Here is a 12,765-nt window from a genome sequence, read left to right on the forward strand (position 1 = left end):
TTCATAATTCTGTTACCCCATTAGAAAAAGCATAGGAGAATCCAATCCTGGAAAGAGTTTACAGAAGATATATTCATTTTACTTTTCATAAGAATTTCTTACATGAACATTAATTAACCATAATATTTTAGTAATACCTGACTTCACATTGAAAAGTAAATTTATCATTATGTTTTGTCTTTGTAGTTAATAGATTGGTTTTATTCAGATATTTTAAGGCTTTAGTTAACCTACCAGAAAAAGTTAAATTTCATTATCACAGAGTTTAAGTTTTTCAGAGAAAGGAAGCAGTGTACTGTATTTTCACTAGAGTTGTCAGTAGTAGTATATTTATAGAGAACATAACTCATTTAAAATGCCTTTCTTTTAGGCTTTGAAGGGCAGTAAAGAGCTTGAAAATCTCATTGGTATCCCCCATGCATCATGTGTCTTTAAAAGAGAAATGCAGAAAACAAAAAAACTAAGTAAGAGAAATTTTTGAGTTTGTGGTTTTTTTTTTGTCCCCCCACCCCTAATTTATGAGTTTTTAATGAGTTTCTCTCTATTGCTTGTTTGTAAACTTAGAACAGGAAACCATATATCTTTTGCTAGGATGTGTTGTTTCAGAGATTCTTCCTGAATGTGAGGGAAAGAGTGTTCCTTGGTAACTCATATTAGGCTTAATTTATGTAGTTCTCATTCTTTACATAAGATATTAGGTATTGCATTTTGTACTTGATACTTATAAATATATGTATTTTTTTAAGTTGTTTCTTCCAAATTGAGAAATGATTAATATCCCATATTAATTTTTTTCCTTTAGTGACTAACGTAATAAAGCAAAAACTATTTAAAAAGAAGAATTCAGGACTTCCCAACAAAGGTAAAGAATTCTGTCTCAGTTTATTGTATAAAGAGATCTTTTCATCTCATTTTACCATTTCAGCCAATTGTCATGAGCCCTGTTCTAGTGTATTCTTTTAAAAGACCACCAATCTCATTTGAAAAACATTATACTGCATTTAGCAGAAGACCATGTCCAGTAAGATCAATTTTCCTGATGACTGAACTTTTGAAATACAGTTTTTAGGTTAAGTTATAGTTATTTCTTTTATTAAAAGTTCTTTTTGAAAATACAGACAGATGGGGCAATAATGCGTATATGGCAGATTTTAATGGTGATATAGAAAGATACACAAAACATAAAAAGTTACTTTGTAGGCAGTGTTGTGAGATTTTTAATAACATTTGCTCTACTGTGAACTCATACCTCTGAGCATTTCACACTATGGGAAACTAAATTAGGAGACTAAGTTCCCATAACACATGCACATTCACACCTAAGTAAGCAAAATAATCACAGACTATAAAATACTAAAGCCACTAGACCAACTTGAGGGATCATTTTAATATTACTGACAGGAATGCCATTTGGCAATCTCTGCAAATGGAGGTAGGCCTTGAAGTGGGTAGCCATGTGTTAGTCTACCATTTTTGAGTACCAGTGACTTCCCTTTGTTGAGGACTAATAATTACTATGTTCTCAACACTAGGATCAGCAGATCTATACAACAACCCTGCAAGATAGCTGTTATTGTCATTATAGATAAGGAACAAAGACACAATAAAATGTTGAGTAGTTTGCCAAAAGACACTGCTGCCTATGTCAGAGCAGGGATTCCAACTGAAAACCAGTCTCATGTCAAAAAGTTTGGTCTTTGTATTTTTCTGTGTTGTGTCTTCCTAAAACAAATGAAAGCATCCAGCCATCCCAGCTCTCAGGTTCAAACATAAGACATAACTCAACCAATTTAGTCTGTGTTTAGAATCTTTTAACAAAGTTAGCGATGAGTTTGTAGGAGGAAAAGCTGAGATTCCCTGCTGGTCAGTTCCAGAGGCCAACTGGGTCATGGCAGGGTAGCAGTCATAGAAAAACTCCTCCAAAACTCATGTGGGAAGATATCTGAGCAGGCTTCCTTGGCCCTTTGCTTGGACAGCTACCTCCCATTAGGATCCATAGAATTTAAGTACATACAAGCAGCTCTTCCCTAGAAAAGGATTGAGATCATTTCTCTCCAGTGCAGTGTATCTTGATTATAATGTGTAACTAGCTTTCAATGATTTTAATCTCTACTGACTTGACAAGTTTTAGAGGATAAGAATATTTATTATTTCTCAACTAGAGAAAATCTTTCTTTTATTTATACAATAGCAATGATGTAATTTTTTTTAAATCTATTAATTTCCTAGAGCTAATTAGAATTAGGCTTTACATTAGGCTTTTGCCAACAGTTTGGAAGAATGAGGACGGGAAAATTATAGAACAAATAGATGAACTGTCACTGCTAATAGTTAATGGGAAAAAAATTCCCAAAAGTATTATTTCCTTCCGTAAACATGTATTAAGACATTAAAGTTATGTTCACGTGTTAAAACAGTCACCTCCTTTCAGTTATCCAATACGTAGGGATTCTTTGTATGTTTCTGCATGAATCAGCCTTAAATCTATTTTCTAGTATTTTAGGCATTAAAACTGACTTGCCTATTACCAGGTTTTCCCTGAGAGCTGAGTGTTTCTTCATGCATAGAGGAGATTGTATCACTAAATCATGTTTTAAAGGTTCTGATAAGCATTGGTTATTTGTTGTGGTTTAAATATAAACTGAGCTAACTGAGCTAAGATACATTAAATATATAATATCTACATAATATAAACTATATGGTAATATATATTATATATATGAGAATATAGAAGTCATTTTCCATTTTGTTTCTTGGCAAGAGCTACATTGACTGTTTATACTTACTGAGGTATTCAAATCTTCATTAGTTTTTAATCTTATTTTTATATTAATATTGCCTGGAAAATAGATTGAAACTTTTTTTTCTAATTTGAATTTGAGCTAAAATTCAAAAGCATTTTACAGAATGCTTTTCCCTATTTTTTCCTCCAGTTCCTAATGTATATATATATTTTTAATTTTGGTGGGGTTTTTTTTTTTTGGTTAAAGATGAGCACACTAACACATGCACATTATATGTAAATTTCTTTGCCAAGTTAACTTTCACCCCTTCTATTCATACATTCATTTTAACAGGACTTTGTTAGTTTTTTGACAGTCCAAACTAATATGCTTTACATATTCCTTATTTGGGGATCTAGCCATCAGCTTTTTACAGAAATTTCTACTTTTCTTTTACTATGCTGTTATCCAGAATTATTTAAATTTTAAAATGTTCTGAGAATCTCCATAATATTAGAAATTATATAGTTAGAAATGACATAATATAAAAATCAGCTAATATGTTTTTAATATGTTTTAGATTTGTTATATTAGGTAATTAGTGAAAATGAGAGTAAACACACTATTTATTTCACTATCAGAAGAATGTCCTTCAGATTTTTTCCTTCAGATTCTTGTCAAATTTTCCTAGAATAGTTAAAACAGACAATACCAGGAGAATTCCAGCATTTATTTTGTCATTCTGCCTTTGAATTAATCCTTTAGTTTTATTTTTTTCATTTTACTGCTAATTTGTTTAGCAGCAGTTGTAGTTTTTATTATAGTCAGAGAAGTATAATTGTAAAGATAAGACTCTAGTGTTTTAAATAGACATCTGAGACACATTCTAAGGCTTTGTATAACCTATTCCATGGAAATTTAAAACATCCATATTAACATTAAAAGTACAATGAGATTTTCATAATTTCAGAACTGGACCTTGCAAATTAGGCAATGACTTGATAAAGCGTGTGAATAAAGAAGACCTCCTTTACAGAATACAGATTTCTTAAACAAAAGAAGGCTTCTTTCTTTTTTCAGTTACTTAGGAAGTAAGCTTGTCTTCACTTTCCTTAATAATATTGGCTTTATGACTGTTAGAAAAATAATGAAATGAAAGGTTTTCTTCTGTTATATTTGGATGCGAATTTTCAAAATTATTTTTAATTTGTTATGCTGAAGATTTAAAACATATGACCATTCATTGGGTTGATACAGAAGGACTGTCACATTATCATCACATGAGAAGGCATGAAATTTATTTACTTTACATAGTCAACCTCTGCATAAAACAACTTGATACAAATATTCCTGAGACAATAGGTGGCATTATGTGGTACTGAGTATTTTCATTTTTTCTGGAGATATTAGAAAATACCATCATTGTTTGTCCATGACTAGTACTTCCAGTAAACAAAATGTTTTTTAAAAGAATGTAAGCAAATTGTAGAGCGTTTGCCAAGATATGAAATCTAGACACTTAGCTTCAGTCCAAAACATATTTTATCTGTTTTGAGAATAATTGTGTAGGTTGAAATATGCATATTTTAAAAGAAATGTAACCATCTGAACTTTACATTGTTCAAAAAAGTCGATTGTTTCAGCTGTCTGTAATACTAAATATTTCAAAATTTCTAGCTCTGGCCTTAAAAAGAAAAAAATGCCAACTATAAATGTTCTGATTTTCTTTAACTAGATTACTGTCTTCTTGCATTGTAAAATTAATTTTGGTTATAGGATTTTTGAGGTTTTCAAATTCTTGGTCCAAAGGACAAATTTTAAACTCCTTCTGTCTTAAGACTATATAAATAGTTTGATATTGCCTTTTCATTCTAACCACCCACTGAAGTATTTTTTAACTTAAAAATATGTTGTTCTTTCCCCTCCCTACTCAGTCTTGAAAAAGTATTTGTCTTATCAGCTAAATACTTTTACTCCTAGAAAACTGCTTCCCTTTTATTTTTTTCTGTTATAGCTTAACATGAAGCAGTATCTTTTTTCAGACAAATACTCCAGTATTAAAAACACAGGTTTGAAGTTTAGACATGTTTCAGAAGAAACAACAAAAATTCCACTATGCTTTTAACATTCTTAGTTTATTTAGAGCTAAAAAATAGAGATGTTAATTTTGGTAACACAAACACACATTAATGTACAACTGTAGTCCTCAGCTCTTTATACGAATTCAGTTGTCACTTATCCTGTATGTGGGTCATACCTTCTCCTCTTATTAATGTTAATGCTTGTGCTTTACACTGTTCATCACTGTTTGGGGCTATATTTCAACTGCTTACTTGAGATGTGTCTAGGATTTAAGGAAACACAAACTGGTTTATTACTTTTCAAAGCCTTTTAAATAATTTCTCCTATGATTTAATTTTTTTATACATTACTAAAAGTATGGTGCTTTTATCTTTTAAATAATCAGTTAAACTTTTTACACCATAGATTTTAACTCACTTAATAGCAATTATGTGTTTAAGAGGTGTAAATAACTTGCTATCAGACATTACAAATATCCAGGTGCTCTGTATGTGCTGATGACAACAAAATTGAAACGGAAGACTGTAATAATTCTGACTGGTTTTCTCTGCAGAAGATATTGATTATTTGTGTGTGGTGAGAGATTTGGAAAATTCAATTAAAGGAGTTGTGCAAAGGTTTCATAAATTTTCCTTCTACAGCGTGTACACAGACATTGTTGCGTATTAAATCAATGCAGCACTTCACAATATATTTTCTTTGAAACATAAAAATAAATAACATTTAAACAGTTCTGCTTACTACAGAAACAAATTTTATTTTCTGTGAAGCATTTAGTCATGTGCTATCACTGACTCATACACATTTGCCAGCTGTAACAAATTTTATAGACATTTTCTCCAGAGACATATCTCACATACTATGAATTTTTAAATGAGCAAATGGTGAAGAAGGGATGTCAGCAATATAAAAATTGATCAGTTAAAAGATAAAAGCATAAGTAAAGAGATTTGTATGGTAGTCTTAATAGGTTTTATTAAATAAAAATACTATAAAAAGACAGTAATGAACAGACTGAAGACTAACTGTTCTTGAGGTGGAGAAAAATTATTCTGGCACATTTAGTAGAAATTGGTTTTATGTCACCTGACAGATGAACATTTTTTTTTCCACTTTAACTCTTAGTTAGAAAAGCTCCTTAAAGTGTTAGATAAATTCTCTAAGTGGTTTGTGTATTTTAAACACCTCTACATAATCATAAAGCAGATATTTATAGTGTTATATAATTAATTATATAGTTAAAAGCAGGACTTTGGCAATCAGTAAATAGTAGACGATTTTTTTCCTCTACCTCAGACTTCACATAGGAAGAAAGGAGTCTTCTTCCTTCACACTCTTTATACTATATGGTTTAGTCCTCTGAAATCTCTCCTTCAGGACTCCAGGCTTCTCTATGACCTCCCTTTCTACCTGGACTACACTTTCTTCCTTCTCTGTCTAGCAAACTCCTGCTCATTCCTTAAGGTCAGCCTTCAACATCACATTCTTTGAAACTCTCCCCAGATAACCTAGGTAAAAAAGAAATTGCTTCATCTTCTAGGCTTCTACAGCACTTGTCTGAATGTTTATAAATGTACCATGCTGTAGTGTATTGTAATTGTCTGGTTACACAGCTCTCTCTGGACTTCTCTCCTTGGCAAACAGACAGTCTTATCTCTATACCGTAGTATTGAACCTGGATGGAAGCTCCACAATACATGTTCAGTGAATGAACAAAAATGAATGGCCACTCTAAGAATTTTTTTTAAGGAATTATCTAGATATTTTCAACTAGGTATAAATGGCTATTTCCTTACATACCTCATTCATTTAATATTTATTGCATGCCTACTAGGAGCCAAGCACTGTTCTAGCATTGTGGATACACTAATTAAGGAGACAGACATAGTCCTGCTCTCAGGATTATAGAATCTAGCATAAAAGATGAATAATTATAATAAAACATAACCACACATTATAATGAGTTTCTTGGTAGTTTTCATCCTAAATTCTTAAATGTGCATTCTGAAACAGAATCAGGCAAATCTGTAGGATGTTGAAACAAGAATTTATAGCCCCAAAGCTTTTATTTATAATGTAAAATAAAACTTTATGTTTAGGCTCTTTATTTTAATTTCATTTTGATTAAGCATTTATTCTGCATCATATACTATGACAACTTACTTTACACTGTTTTCTGGAAGAAAATATTCTTTCTTTCATATAGAATTATATGATTTTGACAGCTGTGAATTCCTTAAAACCATTTTAAACTTAGGTAGTTTCACCTTTATAATTAAGGTTACCCTTGTTATATTTCACTGTTTTTTCTTTCAGTTCAAAACATTTTAATTGTATTATCAAATTTGGTATTGTCTGTAAAGAAAATAGGAACATGAGCTTTGATGCATTAATTAAAATTATATTTAATCTATTCTTATAAATAATAGGAAGATAGTCTGACAAGATCTATGAGTTAGAGGCCAATTGAAAGAGAACACGATTGAGCTTGCCAGGCTAGCTTTCAAAGAGGGCATATTTTTAGTATAAAGAAGGCCCTTAATTGAGTAAAAACAGCTAACTTAACAGTGACAGGTAGGTTATAGTTTCTGTAGGGCACATCAGACTGAACAAGATACAAACAAGTCAGTGGATTTGGAAATGTGCTGAATTGATTAAGTGAATAATTGCATATTAATTCATTAATTAGTGTGCTAATTAATTGCCCACTACACAGGAGTAATCAGTGAATGTCAGGTTTCATAACTGGTCAAAGGTTTTAGATTCTATTACGTATACAATATATATACAAAGACACACAATCATTCACTGTAAGGTTAAGTGTTTTATAAAATTTCTGACCCATATACTATGGGTTCTGACCCATAAACTATGGAAATCCATCACACTATTGGATGGTGATCATAAATACACAGTTCATACATAAATATTCACAGTTATACATTTGGCAGATGAATATACACATTTAATATAGGACAGTCTCATTAATGAATGATTTGGGGGAATCTTAAGAATACTAAGAATAGCTTTGTGTTCATGGATTCTAGTAAAGATCATCATATGTTAGGGGTGTTCTTCTGAGTCTTTTATTTGAGTAGTACTTTCAAAAGACTTGAAAGAATTAAGGTTAACCTACAGAGAAATAATGGTTGAATGTATTTGACTACCTTGTAAACATTTCCCTGGATTTTTTTTGAATTCTTATTTATTTCTGCTGCACTGGGTCTTCATTGCTGCGTCCAGGCTTTCTCTACTTGCAGCGAGTGGGGCCTGCTCTCTAGTTGTGCTGTGTGGGCTTCCCACTGTGGTGGCTTCTCCTTTTGGAACACGGGCTCTAGGTACACAGGCTCAGTAGTTGTGATGCATGGGCTTAGTTGCCCCACAGCATGTGGGATCTTTTTGGACCAGGGAGTGAGCCCATGTCCCCTGCATCGGCTTGTGGATTCTTAACCATTGGCCCACCAGGAAAGTCCTCCCTAGGTTCTTTTGATATTGTTTTCTCTCACCTTGGACTCTTTCTTCATGACTTCATCCATTCCTTGACTTTTGTTCTCACCTTTGTGTATATGGTTTCCAAATCTATTTTTCACCTTCCTCCTGAGCTATAAACAATCTCAGCTGCTATACATTATTCCCCAAATATACTGACTTCACCCTCCCCCCTCCCATGTTGTCCCTCATTGTACATTTTTAGGGATTACATTCATCCAGTGATAGAGCTGAAAACTACAATTCTGTCTCTCTTTTTGTCCCCACATCCAAACTGATATCAAGTTGTATCACTTCCCAGAACATTACTTCTCCTTTCCATGTACACTGCACTGGTTTATTCCTTCATTAGCTCTCATCCAGATTACTTGCATCCTCATTGTAACCTGCCTCTGTGCTCTTTGTTCTTGTTTCCCTACAGCCTGTCCTGCTACTGAACGAATTATGATTTCAAAAGTATCACTCCACCATATATGTCATAAAATCCAAATTTATACCATTGTTTAGAATTCTCCCTGATCTGACCACAACTTACCTTTCTAATTTGTGTGTCTCAGTTACTCCACATTATTTGCCATTCATTGCTGAAAACATTCCTTAGAACATCCCTTTCTCGTTTCCTTACTTTTGTTCTTGTCTCCTCCACTTGACATACCTTTTCCCCCCATCATCAAAATTTTACTAATCTTTCAGAACCTGCTTATGAGTTTCCTTACACTAGGCTTCCTTAGATCCTTCTCTTCCATGTTCTTCTTTTATGGATTTGTCACAGCTGCCCAACTGGTATAACTAAGAGAGGATATTAAACTTCCTGACCTTGTCCTATGCCCTAGAAACCTCTGATAGTCATGATACCCCTAACACCACTGTGTGACCAAATTCCCTGTCTACACATCAGCTTCTGCCCTATTACACTTCAGTAATTATTCATCCTGACCGATTTTGTTCAGTGAGCATAAGCACCCCATATTAATTCACTCTCAAAGCCTTTAAAAAGTGAAGCCTTTATAAAACAATGTTAGAATAAGGGAGACAGCAACCCATAGGCCATAGACAGTATGAAGACCAGCAAAGTGTTAGTTGCTCAGTCATGTCTGATTGTTTGCAACCCAATGAACTGTAGCCCTCCAGGCCCCTCTGTCCATGGTATTCTCTAGACAAGAATACTTGAGTGGGTAGCCATTCCCTTCTCCAGGGGATCTTCCTGATCTAGGGATCGAACCCAGTCTCCTGAATTTGCAGGCAGATTCTTTACCATCTGAGCCACCAGGGAAGCCTCCGAGAAAGCATGATTTTGGCTAATGTTAACTAGGAATACTACAGGGGATGCTGAGATAAATCTTCTAGAAACAATGTAAATCACTTGGTTAGCAAAAGTGTGAGGCTTAGTATAAACAAAGCCCTTTGCATACTGCCCATCTAGTATTCAAACTGAGGATGTAAGGTTTATATACATGAAATGATAATCAAATAAAGCAAGCAAGTGATTACAAGTTCAGACTCGTCTTTCCAGGATTCTGGCCCGTAGCAAGTATAAAAAAGGATTATGAATCCATTGAGGATCAAAGTATCAACTTGACTAGTGGAGGACTTAATAACCTCCAATATGGCAGGCCCTCTGGTAGAAGCTCGGAGTACTAATGTGGACTAAGGCAGAAGTGGAACCTTCTCTCTCCCATAGATGGAAGAGATGCTGCTGGATAAAAGTGCTCGGTCATGTCTGACTCTTTGTGACCCCATGGACTGTAGCCCACCAAGGTCCCTCTGTTCATGGGATTTTCCAGGCAAGAATACTGGAGTGGATTGCCATTTCCTTTTCCAGGGGATCTTCCAGATCCAAGGATCAAACCTGCTTCTCCTGCATTGCAGACAAATTCTTTACTGCTGAACCATCAGGGAAGCCCTCCCTCCCTTCCATATTGAATGCAAATCTTAAAATCTATGTGCTCTCCTGACCTGAGGAGAAAGCTGGATCTTTAAATAGATCCATGTCCATGTGCCTCTATAACTGCAGACATGCCTTATATGCTTGGTTGCAGAAAAGAATGAATGGGCTGCTCTCCTTACAACATGAAATTAAGAAGAGCAAAGGGCCACTGGACTTGAGAGTAGACCGTGAAAGGGAAACTAAATAGTGGGGCACAAGAGTGCTGTGTAAGAATACTGACTGAATATGACTTGTAAAACGTGGTCTGCTATTCTGGACGTCAGTCAGTCAAATTTGTCACTTTTCCGTGGGCTACTGGAAGCAGAAGAGTTGACAGAAGTTTCTTCCTCTTCAGACTGAGAAGTGTAAAAATTCTTCCCTACTCTAAGTAACAAATGAAGGGTAAGCAGTATGGAAATACACAAAATGAGCCACCTCAGGATGGAGTGATTAGGTCATTATTTAAGGGTTCATGATTTTAAAATCAGTTCTAGTTATTCCACTCTGCATAATCTCTAACAGAGGGCCCTCCAGGCCCTCGTAATGGAAGCTTTGTGTTTTAGTAGGAAGCTGGAATTTGAAAAATGGGTAATTTTGATGGGCTATGTAAACATTCTAGGCAGAGAGAACACTGAACAGAAAAGGCAGAGAAGCAGAGCCACTGAACAGTAGATTCCAGACACATCATAGACAGTTATGATCACCAGGCTAATAAGTTCAGACTTTATTCTTTAGGCAGAAATGAACCCATGAAGATTATTAAAGAAGTAACGATCTAAAATATGTTTTAGAAAGAATAAAATATAATTGCTGTGTGAAAGGTGAATTCTGTCAAAATACTGCTCATGAACTGCATCACGGTATCTAAATTTCTTTCCATTTGTGTTCTGAGATCTTCATCTCTATAACCAGTATGGCCGTGTAGAGATAACAGACATACTGCTGCTCCCTGCTACTGTGCTATCATATGTATCACATTGATCAAAGTGTTGATTTTTGCTGGACCCTGAATTTGGCCTCAGAATCTTTCTCGACACAGCTGTCTTGGCAACCATGATCAACCGATGACGATTCTTTGCAGGGCCTGGCATTGTAACAGAGAATGGGATTTGGATTAGATGTCCAGCACTAGTTCTACCACCTACGTAGCTGTGTGGCCTTAAACAAGGCACTCGGTTTCCCAAAACCTTAATTGTAAAATGGGACTGGTGATATTTACCTTGTGGATTACATACAAGAATTAGCTTGAGGAATTCCCTGGAAGTCCAGTGGTTAGGACTCAGTGCTTTCACTGCCAGGGCCTAGGTTCAGTCCCTTGTCAGGGAACTAAGATCCTGCAAGCCATGCAGTGTGGCCAAAAATTTAAAAATTAAATAAAATAATTAGCTTAATTACTACCTTTCCCATTCGCTGTTGTTTAGTCACTAAGTTGTGTCTGACTTTTTTGCGATCCCATGGACTTTCCACCAGACTCCTCTGTCCATGGGATTTTCCAGGCAAGAATATTGGAGTGGGTTGCTATTTCCTTCTCCAGATCTTCCCAGCGTAGGGGTTGAACCTGCAACTTCTGCATTGCAGGTGGATTCTTTACTACTGAGCCACTGGGGTGGCCCACCTTTCCCATAGTAATTATTTAATAAATGGCAGTCTTCCTTTCTTCTAGAGTATTAGCTTTAGTTCTGGTAACTGTATCAAAAACCTATAATAATATTAGGGGAGCACTGGAATGCTTAAAATCTTCTGTAGGTATTCTGACCAGACTCAAATGAGTTGGCAAACTATCTTCTTGTAGGACAGGAAGAATATATGTGGACCATCATGCTGCCACTGCTGCTAAGTCACTTCAGTCATGTCCGACTCTGTGCGACCCCATAAATGGAAGCCCACCAGGCTCCCCGTCCCTGGGATTCTCCAGGCAAGAACACTGGAGTGGGTTAGGGGCTCACCATATATGACTTATTCATAGCTGCCAGTATAAACAAGGAAGGGATATTTCAGGAAATAAGGGGTCCACATGCCCTGTGGGGATACATGCCATCTGTTGCCATTGGGTGTTTTTTTCAAAGGCTTCATCTCACAAGGATCCTAAAACCAGACAGACAAGAACTTCTATCACCACTAGGAGTCCCCAGAGGGACATACCCTGAATAGGAATGCCAGTAAAGATGGTCTCTTTTTTGGGGGGGCAGCTGTTGGAGGAAACACCTGCTGAAAGGCCCTGTAGGCTTACAGACAAAGGCATGTAAGACTTGGTGTTTTCATTAGGTCATGTTGGAGTTCTAGAACTCTCTGAGAAGTATCTCAAATCCATCTTCATAAAATGAAGTGTGCCATGTCAGAGTAGTCATAGTGACAATTATTTGTGAAGGTGAATCTTGCTTTGAAGATTCAAAAATAAGCAAATAAGATATTACCAATACCTAACTAAATTAGGTACCAAATTACATAGTAAATGGGTGTTTAAGTCATTTCTCAAGTCATGTATGAGATGCATGTTAATTTGGAAACTAATTCTTGATGATTTAATAATCACCTTTTATATCC

At 35.2% G+C, this 12,765-nt stretch overlaps 1 protein-coding gene across 5 annotated transcripts in view; it reads left to right on the top strand.

Moving 5' to 3' along the window:
- The window catches only part of ITGB3BP (integrin subunit beta 3 binding protein), a 106,635-nt gene that overhangs the window by 82,763 nt on the left and 11,107 nt on the right, over positions 1–12,765 (top strand). For 3 of the 5 annotated variants that reach the window (XR_009735415.1, XM_061411741.1, XM_061411742.1), the window contains exons 6-7: positions 371–464; positions 803–862. Coding sequence is in view for 4 of the 5 variants with exons in the window: in XM_061411741.1 (XP_061267725.1) it covers positions 371–464; positions 803–862 (154 nt within the window). In the remaining variant the exon portion in view is untranslated. Of the gene's footprint in view, positions 1–370; positions 465–802; positions 863–3,693; positions 5,425–12,013; position 12,765 lie in introns of those variants that run through there. The other 2 variants (XM_061411739.1, XM_061411740.1) reach the window with 2 other exon arrangements.

This window comes from Bos javanicus, chromosome 3 (genome assembly GCF_032452875.1).
Source record: "Bos javanicus breed banteng chromosome 3, ARS-OSU_banteng_1.0, whole genome shotgun sequence".
Classification (NCBI taxonomy): Eukaryota; Metazoa; Chordata; class Mammalia; order Artiodactyla; family Bovidae; genus Bos; species Bos javanicus.